At 35.5% G+C, this 19,217-nt stretch overlaps 1 protein-coding gene across 2 annotated transcripts in view; it reads right to left on the bottom strand.

Moving 5' to 3' along the window:
- Positions 1-1,676: 1,676 nt before the first annotated feature.
- Positions 1,677-19,217, bottom strand: part of LOC110107208 — a 41,270-nt gene continuing 23,729 nt past the window's right edge. For both annotated transcript variants that reach the window (XM_028692517.1, XM_020837401.2), the window contains exons 5-10: positions 15,269-15,486; positions 15,071-15,184; positions 14,841-14,946; positions 9,323-9,534; positions 9,105-9,208; positions 1,677-2,004 (exon numbers count right to left, since the gene is read on the bottom strand). In XM_028692517.1, coding sequence (XP_028548350.1) covers positions 1,854-2,004; positions 9,105-9,208; positions 9,323-9,534; positions 14,841-14,946; positions 15,071-15,184; positions 15,269-15,486 — 905 coding nt within the window. In that variant the 3' untranslated portion in view covers positions 1,677-1,853. The remainder of the gene's footprint in view (positions 2,005-9,104; positions 9,209-9,322; positions 9,535-14,840; positions 14,947-15,070; positions 15,185-15,268; positions 15,487-19,217) is intronic.

Here is a 19,217-nt window from a genome sequence, read left to right as displayed (position 1 = left end):
AATAAAATTTGAGTTTGATGTACTCAACTGTGCTCAACCACCAACACAGCTATGCCCGATGGGTTTGTATAAGAAAGTTATTTAGAAAGCAACATAAAAAAGTGTCCAAAAGAAACAAAAATGTATCGAGCGAATGGTGTTTTGAGAGAGGGTTTTTGTCTACCATGTCGATTTATGCTTCTATCCAACCTTCATCAAATCACCACCTGACTATCAACCGCCGCCGGACAACAACCCGACCATCGACAACCATTAGCCTCCCCCAAACCATGGTCAAACCATCTATCCAACCTTCATCAAATCACCCCCTGACTATCAACCGCCGCCGGACAACAACCCGACTATCGACCACCATAAGACTCCCGCCCGACCATGGTCAAACCATCTGTCACCGGATCACAACACGACCCCCCACCATCATCAAATCTCAGCCCAATAAATGAACATCCACCTAACTTTCCCCAAACCATCACCAGACTTCCGTCCGACCTCCACTTGACTTATGCTTTATCGCTATCGAACTTCCATTCGATCAACGTTGAACTTCCGCCCTATTTATGGATGTGATTAGGAATCACTTTGTATAGTTCTCATAAAATGTCAACCTTCCGATGATCAAACAAGTGGAGTACATACTTATTAAAGAAAAAAAAAGGAGTAGATATATTAAATCCAACCTATACAAAGAAAAATTGTTATAAACATAAAAAAGACATGTTAAGAAAATTTTAAAAATAACATTATTTAATTAAATGTAATAAGAATTTAATTCTTAATAGAACACAATGTAAAAACAAGATTCTTACAGCAAACCCCATGGGACAAAGACTTGTTATTGTTAGGATATTATTAATCAATGAAGAAATAAATAATCCCCCTTTCCATGTAATTCTCCTTCATCTTTTCGCAACCCATGAAGATAATGCCCTCAAAATCAAAACTGCTAATAAGGCCCTACTAGCTCTTTGACTGCGTGATCAATCACCACCGCACATCCCTTCGTCAACGTCGGCCATGCAAAAATCTTTACAACTTAGAATTTACTTGATTTCTACAAGAGTTTAAATTGAAAATAACGTTGGAGAGATTTCGAGACAATGATTGAAACATGTAGCCTCGAATGGCATGATTCCTTACTCGGTCTCAGTGAACTAAAATCTGGATGATTATCAAAACGAGTAAAATCAACGCTCCTACTACAATTTATTATTTGTCAGTTCACCAAACTATCTGAACAAAATTTAAAGTATTTGACTATCAATTTAGCCCCATTTCCCCGGTAGGCATAATAACTCCCCACCCACACCACACTATTTAGGGCTCTGTATCCAAAATTAGTCTAGAGATTTAATCCATTAATATTATTTAGACTTTATTTGTAACAACTTTCTTACGGCTTAAAATAACAATAAGAAAGTTGTCCCAAACAAAGCCTTGGGATAGCTTTCTTATTGCTTTTTAAATCTGCTTTTAAATACAAAAAATTTAATTTTTGTACTTAAAAATTGCTTTAAGAAACAGAAAGAAAATCATCCCAAACGAAGCCTCAGTCATCAATCATGATCAAGATTTTGTTTGAGATAACTTTCTTATTATTTCTTAAAATAATTTTTTAGTATTAAACTTTTAATTTTTTACTAAAAAACTATTTCATAAGTAATAAGAAAGCCATCCCAAGCAAAGCTTTAGTTCTCTTATTAAGGTTCCTTTGAAACACAGAATTGATATTTGAAGAACAAGAGAACACCCTGCATTCTATGCTTTTTAAATTAACAGGGAAACTCACGCTTCTTTGTTCTTTGAGGCAAAGGGCAGCTTTTAGCCTGAGAAGGTAAAATGTCCGAGACAGGATGCTATGAACCAGACAAGAGGAGAGCTAACATAGCATCGACAGACTCAGGGCCCTCATTGTTCACGCTCGGGATTATATTCTCAGGCGATATAAATCGAACAAAATCTTTTAGCTCTGTAAAGCTGCAGTGCTCGCTGTATGGGACTTCATACCTGAAGAATCGTAGCAAAGAATTCTCAGATACATAATTAAATTGGTTTTTTGTTCAGATGTAAGAAGCACGCACCAAGCTTCCAGATGATGAAATTTTTAAGGGCTCTTTACATGGAAAAATATAATATAATGCAATCTACATCATTCAATAAATTTTCACCCATCATTTGTGAGATAACTGTTGACTTGCCATCTCAATGAAGCAGAAGACCACTTTGAAAAACCATATCAATGAAGCAGAACTAAAAGAACAAAGTGATCTAAGCCATTTTATACAAAAACATGTATCAAGATAACTGCCAGAGTATCCCATCACTCAATAAGAGCAAAAAAGAATTCAAAATGAAGAAGATGGGCCTTGATTGATACTTTTGTTAGCTACATGCGTCAATTAATGGCGTCATCACATTTAAAAAGTCATATTATGTATAAAAAATGATTCATAAGAAAATTACGTAGTTTAATAAGATAACTAAATAATCAGTCGATACTGATCCATGCAAGGATAATTAGAAGAATTTGATATAAGAGGAGAACCGATTAGGTAGAGTAAAAAAAGAAAATAGATTAGACAAATGAATGTCTCAAAAGAAGGGAGATAAATAAAACCAAGCTAGAGGGAAGAATACTTAAAATGGGGGTCACTTGTAATTTCACTTCTAAATTCATCATATAAGAACCCTTAATATCATATAATTAAGTGTCATTATATATATATATGAAAATTACATAATTGAATAAAATAAATAAATAAATAATCCATATGGATCTATGCAAGGAGAATTAGAAGAATTTGATATTGGAGGAGAACCAACGAGGTAGATTAAAAAGGGTAAATAAATTAGACAAATGAATGTCTCAAAAGGAGGGAGACAAACAATAAAGATGAAACAAGAAAACACACCAACCTAGAAGAGGAGAATCCTTTAAGGGGAGGTCAGTTGGAATTTCAATTCAAAATTCATCATATACAAATCCTTAATATCAGACCATAGCCACTCATATAAACTCAAAACTTGTAACAATTGGCTAAAATATATTAAGACCAATGTAGAGAAAAATTATTTTTCATTACTTCATACAGTTCACATGCTTAAAAGAGATTATGGAAGCAAATATTGACAAACCATAATGCAGCATCAATTATCCGAAGTTACAAAGAGCTCCACTTTGAAGAGTTGAAACTAAACTTAAATTAGGGATATAGGGAGAACATGAGGTATTCAATTGTACTGTGAAACTAACAAAATCAATCCCGAAAAATATATGAATGGGAGATTCATCCAAAAGTAGATGTGGTGAATGGGAAATCCATCTTGTGAGGGAAGAGACAAAGAAAAAGAACTTCAAAATCATCAAAAAATAGTAGAAGCCATCATAGATTCTCAAAATACTATCAACACTCTAGAGTCTACAAAAACATATAGCTCTTTAAGATTTCCATGCACAAAATTGACTCGGGCTAATTGAAATACTAACCGACTTAAGTTGATCTTTTATTTCTTTTCTTTTTAATTTAGGTCCATAGTTGAGTGAACCACATGGGTTGGATTTGATCCAATCAAAGTAGATTGAGTTAATCAAAGAACTAAAAAGGTCATGAGCAAAAATATGTTTATGCAATGCACAAATAAAGTGCATGTGCTTCTAAAGGCAGTGGTTACAATGTACACAAGTGCAGTTAAGTGAGTAAGCGAGTGTTTCATGTGGGCGACATGTGCAGAGAAAACGAACATGAAGAGCTGAAGAGATCTAAGCGAGCTTGAGAGGTCATGAGAAATAGAGAAGCTAAGAATGAGATCAACTGTAGACGATAAGTGCATCATACAATGAGCATAAGCACAATGCAATGGGATTGGCGAGAGAAAAGAGCAATTGTGGAATTGCGTGAGGTCTAAAACCAATAGATGACAAGCAACACAAAGAGAATTTGTATCATCTGGTAAATGAGGAAAGATAATGAAGGTACAGAAAAAAAAAATGAGTAAAAAGGTTAAATGAATTAATGCCTCGAGAGAAGAGTGAATAGGGGTGGCAACTAAACGATAAATAGAAACCCCACAAGGGGAAGAATCTCAAAGAGGAGGCCACCTGAAATTTCAATTATGCATTCCTCTTTGAGTAACCCTTAATACAAGACCAAGCCCATTATCTTGGAGTGGAAACTCATAATACTTGCCTAAAATGTATTAAGACTAATAGGGAAAGAAATAAAAGTCCTTATTTCGTATTAAAAAACAAGTTTAAAGCATGTTTTGAAAGCATTGACATATCTAATAGCAACAAGGATGTTGACCCCTATAACTTAAACTATGTGCAAAAAAAGACAAAGGTGGCGGATCGAGCAACGCACAGGTTGATACGACGCATCACTTGAAGGGTCAAATGATCTCCGATTGTAAAATGAACATCGTCGTTGCGATCAAGACATCGAATTCTGCTAGGTCGAGGCCCCTTGCAATCGAATCGGAAGAGATCAGTCAAAAGGGACGACCAACACCCGAAATTAAAAATGCGGGGCTGATCAAATGATGTTGGATTGACGAACGGACTACATCATTGTGTTCGGAACACCAAAATCACCCTAAACGCACTACCAATTTGTTCAATGGGGGTTGTGCACGCAAATCGAGGCGGTCACTAAAATTGGGAGAAAATTAGGAAGGTTTATTTAGGGAAAGAGGGATGATTTGAATTAAGATTTGGTAGAGAATTAGGAAGGTTTATTTAGGGAAAGATGGTTGATTTAATTTCAAATTTGTGTGGGAATTTGAAAGGTTTATTTAGGGTCAAAGGTTGCTTTATTCTCATCATGTTAATTTAGTTTTCCTATAGTTTTTTTCAGAGTTATTCCTAGTGGCACATAGGGTTTGTGGAGAGCCGATCTACCTCTCAAATGGTAGATCAACTTGTATCTTAGTTTGTAGGATCAATATCTCATTCATTCTCGTTGATTTCTGGTGTGTTTTCTTTTTGTTATTGCTGTTTTTTGCTGTATAGAGATCAGATTCGTGCCAAATTGATATCATAGCACCTTTTTTGAGACCTATAGAAGCTAAGAAGGTTGATGTGTTCGAGGAGAGGCTTGATGGAGAAGTTGAAAATCTTAAATCTAAATTCGGAGAGCGAATTTTAGCAATTGAGGGTAGATTTTTGAATCTAGAAGAAATGATAAAAATGATGTTAAGAGTTTCAAGCCAAAACAGCATCATCAGAGGCAAGAGCATCGTTGACTAGACAAGGACGTGGGAGAAACCCTAATATAGGAAGGATGAGGGAGGATCGAAGGTAAAAATTTTGGGGGAAGAAGAGGAGATGCCACCTTTCGAGTAAATTCCGAGGGGAACTGATGAAAGGTATGGCCAACAAAGAAATTTGAGTGATGAAGATTGGACAGTTGATTCAGGGGAGAGGGAAACATGGAGATATCACAAGTCCCGCTACATTGGAGGAGCAAGAAGAAATTGGGGCAAGGGCGATCGATCCTAGGGTGAGAAAGTTGAAGATGCCGATTTTTTTATGGAGAAGATGCTCACGGATGGATTTATAAGGTGGAGCGATATTTGGCTGTAAATGAATTGACAAAAGATGAAAAAATCCCAACAATCGCTCTATGTCTGGAATGTAAGGATTTGTCCTGGTGCAAGTGGAGAGACTTATCAGATATGATCTAATCATAGAGGGAGTTCAAAGACTGTTTACTAGAATATTTTCGAACCGGGCGGGAATGAGACTTCTATAAATAGTTCTTTGCTCTGGTGCAGAAGGGGACGGTGATAGAGTACCAAGAGAAGTTTGAGTATTTCTCGAGCCGATTGGGAAGGTTGTTAGAAGAATGCTAAAGGGAAACTTTATTAAGGAGCTCAAGCCTCATATTCGAGAAACTATTTTGAGTACTGAGACTACATGGCTTATGAGATATTATGGAGTTAGCCCAACTGGTAGAGGATAAGAACTCCTTGGACAGTATCCATAGTAGCAGTTCGGGAGTATCCTACCACACAACCACTACATTTCTGGCACCAAAGGTGCATATAATGCCTATTCAGAAGGAAGCCCCAAGTGATAGAGGTTAGGAAGTACAACCAGAGGGAACTTCAAGAGATTGACTAAGTTAGAAATTCAAAGAAGAAGGCCAAGGGTTATGCTTTAGGTGTGATGAGAAGTTCGTTCCAGCCTTCCAGGCCACCTTTGTAAGGACCGTTCATTACAAGTTCTAAGAGTCTGCGATGAGGAAGAAGATGCTTCAAAAGAGGAAGATGTTGCAGAGGTATCATTTAACTCAGTGGTCGGGTTCACACCGAACCACACCAAGAAGGTTAAGAGAAAAATCAGGCATCAGGAGGGTGGTAGTACCGGTGGATAATGGAGCGACCCACAACTACATTTTCCAACATGATGGTGGATCAGTTGGGAGTGACATTAGTGGAAATTTGGCTGGGGGAGTATGCTGGGAATGAGAAAAGTATAGATTTGAGGAATTTGCAAAGGGGTGATCCTAATCCATTCGAAGGTTCAGATATTGAAAGACTTTCTGCCATTAGCTTTGGGAAGCACATATGTGATATTGGGGATGAAGTGGCTGCAGAAGTTGGGGAAGACTAAGATTGATTGGAAGGCTCTAAAGATGGAGTTCAAGGTTGAGGAGAGGAAAGTGGTTCTTAGAGGAGATCCTAGCATGTCCAAAACTATGGTTTCACTAAAAACTTTTTGTGTGTGTGTATGGTTTCACTAAAAACTTTCTTCCATTAGCTAACGAGCATAGAAGATATGTGCAGTTCGAGGTGGGTGATAAAGTGTATTTAAAGATTAAACCCTATAGATATAAGACTTTAGCTCGAAGAAAAAATAAAAAGTTATCTCAACGGTACTATTTTCCTTATGAGTTTGTGGAGAGGATTGGCATTGTAGTGTATTGTTTACAGCTACCCCCTACTTCCACCATACACCCAGTGTTTCATGTGTCATAGCTGAGAAACATTATTTGCGATCACAGTCCATCAGCGATGATGCTGATGACCTTGTAGAAGAAATGGAGGTGATCCTGGAGCCAAGTGAAGTGAAAGGAGTTCGCTCAACAGCAAGACTAGCTAGAAAAGTGCTAATCGAGTGGAAAGACTTGGCCAACTATAAAGCGACATGAGAACCATATCGGATGATTCAATATCAATTTCCTACGCTCCACCTTGAAGACAAGGTGGCACTTTGCGAGGGGTGTATTGATGGACTAGTTAAGCCTGTGGGCCACAATAGTGTGGGAAACGGGCAAGGAGAGAGGAGAGATCAAAGGGGATTAATTCTATCTTTAATACTTACCATAGAAAATCAAAATTGGGAGGGAATTAGGTAGGTTTATTTAGAGAAAGATGGTAGTTTTGAATTCAGATTAGAGAGGGAGTTAGGAAGTTTTAATTAGGGAAAGAAGGTTGATTTATATTCAAATTTGCGAGAAAATTAGAAATGTTTATTTATGATTAATTATGCTGTTTTATTTTCACCATGTGAATTATGTTTGCTATAATTTTCTTTGGAGTTGTTCTTAGCGCCACCTAAGATTTGTGGAGACTTGATCACCCTCTCGAATACTAGACCAACTTATATCTTGGTTTTTTGTGTCGATATCGCATTCTTTCTCGCTAATTTCTGCAACATTTTCTCTTTGTTATTTATGCTTTTGCTGTGGAGATCGGATTCCTACCACACAGCTCAAGTGACACCAAAAATCTTGTAAAATAAGAGAACGGGTGATTATGTAAATAATCCATTGAATGTTCACGCCATTTAATAATTATGCACGATCGCCACTAAAGCTAAATTTAGCAACAGCAACAACAACAATAATAACAAGCCTTTATCCCATTATGCGGGGTCGGCTACATGAATTTTTTTTCTCCATTGTGTCATGTTAAAAGTCAAATTCTCGTTTAAAATTAATAAAGAAAGATCATTTCTAATATTTTCTAACCAAGTCTTTTTAGGTCTACCTCTACCTTTCTTAACATAAGTCAAATCTAATATATATACTTTCCTAATCAGGTCATCGGAAGGCCGCCGTTTTATGTGACCAAACCATCTAAGGCGACTCTCTCTAATATTATCTTCCACTAGCACTACTCCAAAATTTTCATGTATATGCTCATTTCGTATCCTATCTCTAAGGGTAAAGCCGCGCTCATCCACGTGAGCGTCCTCATCTCTGCAACACTTAACTTAGTATTATGCTTCTCTTTTAATGGCCAACATTCGACACCATAAGAGTATATGTTTTAGATATCTTGGATCTACTGTTCATAGTGATGGTGAAATAGATGGGCAATAAAAACAAAATAAATCAATACCACAACCAATCTCCTTTGCATAAAATTATGAAAATTAATATTTTAAGCATTGTTCGGTATATAGCTTTCCCTTGTATGCTTCAGCTACCTTGGACAGTTGAACCATTTTTAGGGTGTTTGGAAAAAACAATCATTAGGAAAAGACTAGTTGAAATAAATGAAATCAGCTCTCCAAGAAGGGTGCTTTAGATAGCTTCTTAAGAAAGCGTTTTGTTGAATTTTTGGTTCTTAGAAGATTAATTAATTATATCAACTAAGATTATAATATTTTTTTATAATTTCATGAAGTCATAGTAGTATTCATTTTGACCAATCAATCAATTCATAGTGTTATAACAGCTTTTTATCGAACAACAACAATTCTCAAATATTTTAGACAACAATCTTCACAAGCTTTCACCAGTATTCATCCACTTTACAACAACATACTACACAGCACAACATAAAAAATGACGTACAATGTCAGACGTGAGTCTTTAGTTTCTATATTTTGGGTCTTAGGTTTGGCTCTCTATTTTGTCATTTTCAACTAAAAGATTGCAAGCACAAAATTGCAACTGTAGAAGAATTTTATAGCCATTCCAACCACAAAAAAAATTAGTTAAATACAAAGTTAATACAATGTTCAATGTTTTGGAAAGATTAATTAGCGCATATGGCAACAAATACTCGCTCAATAAGACTAGAAACAAGAAAAAAGACTACTTCAGCACCGGCATTATGGAAATATTATGCATGAAAGACAATTAAAAATAAAGTACCTGATGATGGTACCCTGTTGCCACCTTCTCCCAGGTGTCTTTTTCTTTCCTTTTCCCGATGTCCAACCAGTGGGAGAGAAAGCAACTATAAGATTGTAGCGATCCTAATAAAGCAACAGGAATATGAGATAAGAAAACTTCAACGCTTACGCCGTGCTTCCAAATTCCAATTGTAGAAATATAAGAACAACTATTCCTAGATTAATTATATGCCTTACCGAGTACTGGTTAGATATGTGTTTCATTCGTTTAAAGCTTGCTATGGTCCACAATGGTACAACATGTATGTGGCTTTCCATCTCATTTGCTGTAAACAACTGCATGTCCTCCTCAGGTAAACCCAAACACCGAAGTAAATGCAACTTCCCAGCCCCAACATATAATTTCCTTCTGAGTGTTCTTGCAACCTCAAGGAATAGCCTCTCTTTTCCTATGATCAATAAGTGAAGTGCCAAGAAAAGAGGAAAACAACATTATTTGAAAATCATCGCCTTAAGGCGAGCAAGTAGTTACGTAGCACAGGTATGACCAGCTGAAAATTAAGGTCTCTTTTAAGAAGGTCGCTTAATTGCAAGCTAGGAAAGTAGCACTCTGTATTCCTGCTATTTTTGGTTATCATAGAGATTTTACAAGAATATAAGGCAGTAATTATTAAATACTTTTTCATTAGTATGTAATACATTCTCAAAATTGAGAATAATCTCTTCACTAGTCATCGATTTCTAGCAAACTGGAAAGCACCTATATGATTATCTTATGAAGGTTCACAGCGCTATGTAGGGAATTTACTTTCACGTACTTTAAAGGTAACATGTCAAATAAAATCTCGTCACTCTACCATCTTCTCTTTATAAAAGGGTCACACATTTGTTCAAAACTACAAAAATACTCAACCCATTTATCACTAATCACAAATTGAGGAATTTATATTGCCAAATTTCTCTTTGGTCTTCATCCATCTCGCAAGTCAATAAATGGCTGATTATATTATTGTAAATACCTCACAGCTCTTTCAGACGTTCTTCAAATCACTAAACTTACGGCCACATCTAAGCACGAAGAGACTTCCCTCACTACGGGACAAAAAAGTCATAATGGAGGTGGATCAAATATCTTATAAAATTTAGCTTTCGTGCTACTTAAACGACTCTCAGATATGATACTTAAATATGATAATCAGGCAACAATCTACAGTCCTAACAACTAATCTATTCACAAAAAAATAAAACATAATGAAGTTAATTATCACTTTATCAAAGATGCAATTCCATCAAGGAAAATTATCATTTCTTTTCTCCAAAAAAAGAATATATGGAATGTAATTTCATAAAAGCTTTGGAACTTCTTTATTTCTCCTATCTTTACAGTAAGTTGAACCTGCATCATATACATTCTCAAGCTTGAAAAGAAATATTATTGTAGAGATTTGAACATACCCCAATGCAAAAATGTACTGTCATTAGTTTATAAATAGAACATAATATTGGCTTAACATTATAAATATGTGCACCAAGGGCATGTGCAAATTGGCCAGTGTCATATAAATTTCAAGATGTTATTATTGGAGTCCAAGACATTGCATACTTTAAGTAAAGGCCAATGAATTATGGGAATAGATGGATGAAACAATAAGAGGAAATATCTTCAATTACATTTGGTTTAAATTTTCAAGATTTTTTTTTGTTGACCTAGAGAAGTCCAAATCACAAACCGTCTTCGCCAGAACATTTATAAGGTTGTGTTATAGCTTCCCTAATTTTTTCATAATTTTTGTGCACTGTCGAAATTTCTTAAAAAATCGACACATGTGGGTATAAGTGGGGGTTTAGGGACCGTTAGTTGTCCGTTTTGCAAACCGATTTCATAAGAATATGATAGGAAACACTTGTGTTCGCAAGTATTCCTAACCCAAATCAGTAAAATTTCAGCAGTAAACTGCTGTCCACAGCAGCCAAACAGCAGGAATTCAGCAGAAAATAGGGAAACGGGAAGAAAAACACAATAATATGCTTGTATTTCACTAGAAAATCAAGGAAAACAGCAAAGATACACTTGATCCTCAATTCGAGAGGAGGATCGATCTCTCCCAAATCAAAATGTGCAAGTTTTGGAGAATATTTCGATTAAACTTTTGTGTCTGTTAGCAAAAACGGGGATAACTTTGCACCGTAAAACTTTTACCGCGTAACTTTTTGAATGTTGTAGAGATTACGATTATGCACATTTTGAATATTTTTTCTGGAAAATTTTCACCAAGGGTTTTGAAATTTGCGGGATTTTTATTTAATAGAAAATTATCAAAATGTCGAAAAATACTGTGGTGGTACAATAAAGTCTTAAAACATTGTTTCACACAATCCCTGATAATTTGATAATTTTCTGAAAATGTGCATTTTGACTAATTGGATTTTCTATTGTCTACCATTATACAATATTGTGGCATTTTGATACATGTTCAATTACTCTTTAATTGTTATAATGTGATAATATATGTGCATATGTGATTAAATTATATCTGTTGTGAGCCATAATGGGGCCAGAATCCTTTGAAATTCTATCTGTGTCAGGGAATTTCTAGGAATTATAAGGGATCAGAATCCTTTGAGATTATGTTTGAGACAGAGATATTTGATATGTTCTAGTGCTAAAAGCAAAAATAAAAAGAGGAGTCATAATGGGCCAGGATCCTTTGAGATTCTGTCTGAATCTGACAAATGTGATATGAACTACTCTGTGAAATGAATTTCCATTTATTTATTTGTTCTGTACTGTTATTTAAATCATAGAATAACTGTTATGCATTTATTACATTCCCAGTTTTGTGATTATCAATTTAGTGATTTATTTAAATTGCATTTAACTATTTTTAAATATTCAGTAGAATATTTGAAATAAAAGAATATTTGAAAATTTAGATTAGTTTGTGTGATTTGCTGAGCTGTTGCAGCTCACTGTGGTTTTACTCTAGGAAGGGAAAAGATGTTGTGGACTAGCAATTCAGGATCAGATCTGAGGTTATAGGTATTTTGTTATTTTGATTTTTGTACAAGCATTGCTAGTTTAATTTTTAGTTATGTAGCTCTTGCTTGTAGCCATGTACAGTAGATATTTATTTTGATGAATGAAAGAAACTTTATGGATGAGTTTTTTAGTATTTTGATATTTTAGTAGCTCTGTAATTTGTCATTTATTTCAATGAATATTGGCAAAAAATTGAAATAATTTCAAAACTAGATTTTGGGGTTTTGCCTGTCACAGCTCAACATGATAGGATATGTCCTGGTCGGGTTGGGTTATGACAATCCCTCCCTAAACCATACACAAACTGATGTAGGACTACGATGATTGCAAATGATTTTACTAAGAACTTGCACAAATTCTTGATTAGAGAAATAACAAAGAAATTTATTAGCAAATAAAACAACAAATCAAAATATAAGCGCGGTCACTTTCGTTTAGGCTAGGTTGCACATCCAAAAGATTTGAATCCTCAAAACAACGTAGAAAATAACATTATGCCCAAGTAGTAGTTTTCAACAAAATACCTAGTCTAACAATAAGATTAGTAAACAAATGCATGCACTCAAATTCCAATGTTTACTAAGCTTAGCAGAACCGAGCGAACACGTCCTTCGTGACTACAATCAATCACAAGAAAGGGTTAGACATAAGAAATACGAGAAAAGGAATAGTAGAAAACCTCCGTCAAGGGTCGGCGGCAATCCTCCACTCGACGATCTCAAGTTGTTCTTCAATTGATTCAACCAAGGTGTCCAAGATGCGCTCTATGTAGTCCTCAACCGTATAATCGATCCTCGGGTTGACGTCGAAGAAGTTTGACTGCAAGATGCACACAAACCCTTGCTCATCGTAACAGAGGCCGCCTTCCGTTTCTGGGTCAGCCATCCATGGAAGACTTTGCTGTTTTTTAGTTGGGGAAGTACTAAACAACAAGGGAAGTCTTCTCCGACAATGGTATCGCAATTCAGGTTGAGGGAAATAGGTGGACAGCGGGTTGGTCTTCTAAAACAGCAGTTTTAAGGCTTTTCAGTTGCTGGGATGCAAGAATAGTGGCTGGAATTCTCTGGCTGCAGTCTGAGGTAGAAGACTCAACGTTGGGTTGAGTTTGGGAAGGATTTAGTGGAGGAAAGTGTATGGGTATTGGGAAATTTCGGCCAGCAAGGGAAGAAGGAGAGGAGCTCAATTCCAAATTAGAATAAGAAGTTTTGGAAAGAATAAAGTGGTGGAGGATTGAGGGGAAATTCGGCCAATAGCAGTGAAGGGTTTTGAATTCTTTCAAAGAGGGAAACTTGCAATATGGAAAGAATTCCAAAGAAATCCGAGGGGGCGATTTGGGGAATTAAAAGAGGCTTCCTAATTTAAAATTAAGAAATAGGAAAGATTAAATTAAATTCTTTCTCATTTAAAATTCAAACAGGAGTTAATTAAGAAACTTTCCAAAAATAGATTTAGTAAATTAAGAAAGATTTTGAATTTCAAATCAATTGAATTTGAATTAAAAATATATCCAATTTTGATTCAATCTAAATTAGGAAATGAGGCATGGGGGGAAGAGGAGGAAATGGGTGAGATGGGGAGCCAGCGGGTGGGATGGATGGGCCGTGGGTTGAGTGGGAGACGGGTATGGGGAAGGCCGGTGGCTAAGTGGAGGGGAAGATGGCACGGCCGGTGGTGGTAGGGGGAGGAAGAGAGAAAGAGATAGAGGATGAAACCACGAACCCGACTTATCTAGGTTGGTGAGTATAGCGCACATCCCTCTCTCCTAGGGATTTCACTCCAAACTCTCAAGCCCTCATGAGAAGTCAAACAAAAGAAACAAAATTTTCACTTAATCGTTCATTACCTCTCAAAGAGAAACATAGGGGCTATAAATAGCATCATGCATAAGACTCAAAATAGAAAAGATGACAATGCTCTCAGGGTTTACATACGACATCCCTTAATAAAAGGGTACAACGGGAAACTAAATAAAACAAATATAACGACATCATATATAAGAAAATACATAAAATAAATCAAAAATACAACGACTCAATAGTGGCCGTAGATCAGCAGCCACGTCTCTGATAAATCTTCCATGATCTAATGTCCCCATCACAAACTCACCCTTAAATAGCCCTAGAATACAATAACATAATTAGAACCTTCAATCAGTATAAACATAATTTAGGAAACCTTTTTAAATAAATAGAACTTACCTAATCAACATAAATATAATTTAGGAGACCTTCTTAAACATAATTTAGAAAATATTTATAAACAATTAAACATAATTTAGTAAACCTTCCTAAACAATTAAACATATTTTAAGAAACCTTTCTAAATAATTAAACACTTTCTAATAAGCATAAACACAATTAGAAAACTTTCCTAAACAACTCCCGCCTTGATTAAGAACCTTCCTAAATAACATTCCTTGATTAATAACCTTCCTAAACAACTCCCTCTTGATTATGAACCTTCCTAAACAGCTCCTCTCGATTCCTCCTCCATATATAATGAATAATAGTCCCCTAGGCCCCACAAGGTGGGCCCCCTTAGCGTATCAGTTTGCTAAGGGTATCAGTTTTCTATTAATAACTAATAAGTACAGAAAAACAACCAAACAAACCCTTAGGGATGCAGGAGTATGTGAAAAATTAAATTCCTTTATGGCATGCAAACTGTAGTTTCGTTGTATTTGAGAACAAATGCCTACAAGTTAAATAGATTTACCAATCGTATACGTGCCAATAAGGAAGAGCGTTTTTGGGTTGAAAGCTTCAGCTTGGATGGCATCAATAACAAATTGAATTACTTCCTCTTGTTTTGGAAAGTCGTACTGCATAAATCAACAGTCAGTTATAAACATGAAAAAAAGTTGGAAGAAGATAAACTAAAAGCAGTTATATGCATGAAAAAAAATGAAGTTTGAAAAAGAAAAACTATCAATCCCAATAACATACTTGGGGATTGCAGTAAGTCGTGTCCAGAATAAGAGTATGGATATGGGATGATTGCAAAACAGTAGAGCTTGCCATCTCTGAAGAAAACCTAAAATCCCCAGTGTGCAGGATTGCCTGACCAAGGAAATATCATAACAAATTGTTAGATAAAACAATGAAAATCACAATTGCAACCTACTCTACAAGAAGGAAGCATGCCTTGTTATTGGATGGTTCAAAAAGAATAATTATCGACCCCGGGCAGTGATTAGCATCCAAACAGGTCAAATTTACACCAGCAATGGTAATTTTTTCATTTATAGGTAAAATTTGAATTCTATCCCATGGAACACCAATTTTCAAATTTACAAGATGTGCTGTGATTTTAGAGCAATAAACCTTCCCATGGCAAAAATTCTTCGTGAGACCCTGATAATCTGAAAAAATTAATCAGGAAAATCAGATAAAATGAAAAAACAAGACTTAATCAAGACTTAATATAGAACAAGCGATCCTACCCTCTAGAAGAAATAATAGCAAAATACTTAGCAGAAGAACACGGCTGTAACTCAGCCACAATATGGTTCATGAATTTCAGAATATTAATCTCAATAAGTAGATCAGCAAAGATAATTTGCACCAAAAACATCCTAAGGAATCAATCAATAAAAGCCTTGCCTTTTTTAGTATTTATTGTAAAGGAGAGAAAATGCTTTAATTCAAATCAAGGTATATACAAATTTTATACAGCCCAAAAACTATGAAATTAACCCTCCTTTTTCACTTATACTACAGCTGTAAAAGAATTAAAATATATCGCAATATACATAATATATATAGTAAAAAAAACAATGAAAAAAAACTCTTTTTACTTTATGCTACAGATGAAAGTCATGCAAAATGCTTCACATAGTTGTTATTTTCATCTATATTCGTTAGGTCAATACAGCTTTGTTATTCACACCAATACAACGTCATAGATTCATCAATCAGCTATCACAAACTAACTCAAATTTTTTATGATCATTTATCCTCACTTGAAACAACATTTCAACCTTCTAATAAAACTATGCAGAGATAGCATAACTCTTTTATGTCAATCATTTATATAACCAGTAAAAGTATACGTACTGTAAGTACATGAGATCAATGTTTTATTTAAAGATTAAATTTTATTTTAATTTCAATGTTATATTATATTATGTCTCGAAAGCTTTTATAATTGTAAATTGCATAATTAAGAGTTATATTTGAGTTATTTGGAAATGACTGACTGTATAGACTAGCTAAAATTTTTCTAACACGTGGAGCTATTATAAAACGAGTACAAATTTGTCCTAAGTGCACATTATCAATATTATATTTAATAACTTTTTTATTTAAATGTTACATCATATTATATATTAAAGGATAAAATTCTGAAATGCTAAATTAAAAGTGGTAGCGAAAAGTGGAGAATAAAAATGATAAGATTGTGAAGAGAAATGATCTAGATATTTATTTTGATTCAGACGAAAGACCCATTGATTAATTACATGAGCACAGTGTTCTAGCTATACTTTCGATTAAAAATATTTGTTCATGTCTTTAGGATTCATCGTAGGGTTATGTCATACCGAGGAGACTACCAGTGGAAATTGGTCAACATTGGCCTCAGGAAGAGGTCAGATGGAATAGTCTCAAAATGAACAAAAGCAATAATAACGAAGTAAATGCAGGAAAAGCGTAACTAAATCAATGAAAGCAAAAAAATAGGAAATACAAACATAAAAAAACAAATTCACATGTTATTACAACCAATATAAATAATGTACATTGAATCATCTGAATCAAATCATTGCAAGATAGCGATGAGTACAGTACAATGCAAATTCTAAAAGCTACAAGGAAATTGACACACAAGTGGACGGTTAGCTAACTTGAATTAAGCCACAGATAGCCGAAAACTTAGACCAGGGGACTCATCAATAGGGTGCAAATGGATCCACACAATATCAGGCTGATGGACCCAGCCAATGTGAGCTAATGCATGATGGCTCTTTTGGATGGTCATAGAGAGTTAATAATTTTGAGTCGACGGGAGACATGCTGGTTTGAAGCCTACAATTAGAGAGTTAATGGTTCATCTGTTGTCGAGTTTAAATGCACATGCAAAGTGATCCCGAAATAGAGTTGGGAGTGAATGTGGGCACAAACTGCATGTAGCAAGCATGCGTGTGGGGCAACGGGATGCTACAAGTCGAAGACAGGGAGTTTGTTGTACAACTATTTAACATAAGTGTGACATCTGATGGGGACAGAGAGAGATTAGATCTCTAAGATAAAGGACTTGCCTTACAGGGTTTAACTTATAAGGTAAAACAACAGGCAGAGTTATCAGATGCAGAGACTTGAAGGACGACCCAACATACATAAGTTGACAAGAGTGCCGCCGAGGATGACTAGGGATATGCCGGGAAAAAAAACATTTTATAACATCCTAAGTAGGAAAGTTTACCTTCAAGGAAAATCTAATGGTTTCCTAATGGGTATCGGCCTTTCTTTGGCCTGTCGAGGCGAATGAGCCAAGAGAAGGGTTATGGAGTTTAGAGCTTGGTAACAACAAAAAAAACTATCTGAGACACTCAAAAAAGGCATAGTGCCTTGAGATATTACCTCGTACGGAGCTGTAACCGCTGAGTTCAGGTTTCCTCCTATAGTTAATTACTCTTCTCATTAATAATGAGAGAGAACGTTCGATTAAGGCTAGTCATCAAAAAGACATGGAGTATCAGGTATAAAGTAGTAGCATGGTATTTGAAAATTTAATATTTAAAATTAGAAATTTATCACCTAGCACAAGGATTTGAAATCATTGGGGAGCATACGGACTCTGACCATGACCGTAATTTAATGGTTTCATTTGGTGACAAAATTACCCGGTTAGAGGGTCCTAGTCATAACCGTTACTTGCGGTGTCATTTTGTGGCGAAACCATCGATATGGTACCATTTGGCGGCAAAACTATCGGTTAGAGGACATGTGTCACGTCCTTACTAGCAAGAGACGGGTTGAGAATGAATCCTAGTAATATTCTCAACTAGATATTAGCTCTTTGTGAGCTGAAGTCACTTTCAGATTTGTCCACCTCAGCAAATTGTTATGAAGAGTAGATAAATTTTACTTTGAGTGCATAGGTGCTTTATTCAATTTTAAATATCTTAGATTTTTTATGATTTTTTAATTTTGAATTTTTATGAAAATTTGAGAGGCATTTTTATGTTTATGATCCTCTCTAGTAGAGATTTTCTGTCCACACGACCATCATCAAGATTTTTTATGGGCAATTTTATTTTGTTGGTAGAATCTTGTCAACTATGTTTACTTGCCGACAAAGGATCGGATTTGTTGTAGGCTTTATGTCATTGTTAGTGAATTACTTTGTTATAGAAATTGAAAAAATATCCTGTAGGCTTTATGCCATTGTTAGGCATGTAATATGTATGCTCATCCCTAACCACATGAAGTCATGATAAACTTATGTTGTACACTTGTATATGCATAGTGCATTATACATATTATAGCACATATATGCATTATGCATTTTACTCACTAAATGATTTATTTGAATGACGCATCATATACATTGCAAAGGTACACATTTATGTGAATGTGCTCGCGTGCATTTTGATGCATAAGGGGGTGCTTTTGCAATGTTCAGATATGGTCAACTATGTGAGTGATTATTGTTTACGAGTGTGCATGATTTCATTTTAGTATTTGCAAATGTCATCTGTCCGCTCGTATGAGTACTTCAGATATGACGGCGTGTCATTGTACTTCACTTATTGCGTATCATCAGTATAGTTTTAACTCACTTCATCTTCTCTACGTCGTTGTCATTTTTTTCAATAATCAACATGCGGGATTGTATTTCAGCTTGCAAATGAGTTGCATTGCACATCAGGAGATTTCCTTCTGTTGCTTGCAAGCAAGTTGATTTATCCAGTGTGATAGCCTGGCCTCGCAAATTTGCTGCCTCAGTTTACTAGTGGCCCTTAGTTTTTACTATGAATTTATTGCTTCTGCTTATAGGTGAATTATAGCATTGCAATATGGGTCACCTGTTGCTTCTTGCGAGTGAGCTATTGTGCATTGCAAGCTTTGTTTAACGCTGCTAGTGGTTTAA

This window comes from Dendrobium catenatum, unplaced genomic scaffold (genome assembly GCF_001605985.2).
Source record: "Dendrobium catenatum unplaced genomic scaffold, ASM160598v2 original_scaffold_218076, whole genome shotgun sequence".
Classification (NCBI taxonomy): Eukaryota; Viridiplantae; Streptophyta; class Magnoliopsida; order Asparagales; family Orchidaceae; genus Dendrobium; species Dendrobium catenatum.
This window is presented reverse-complemented; position numbering and strand designations above follow the sequence as displayed.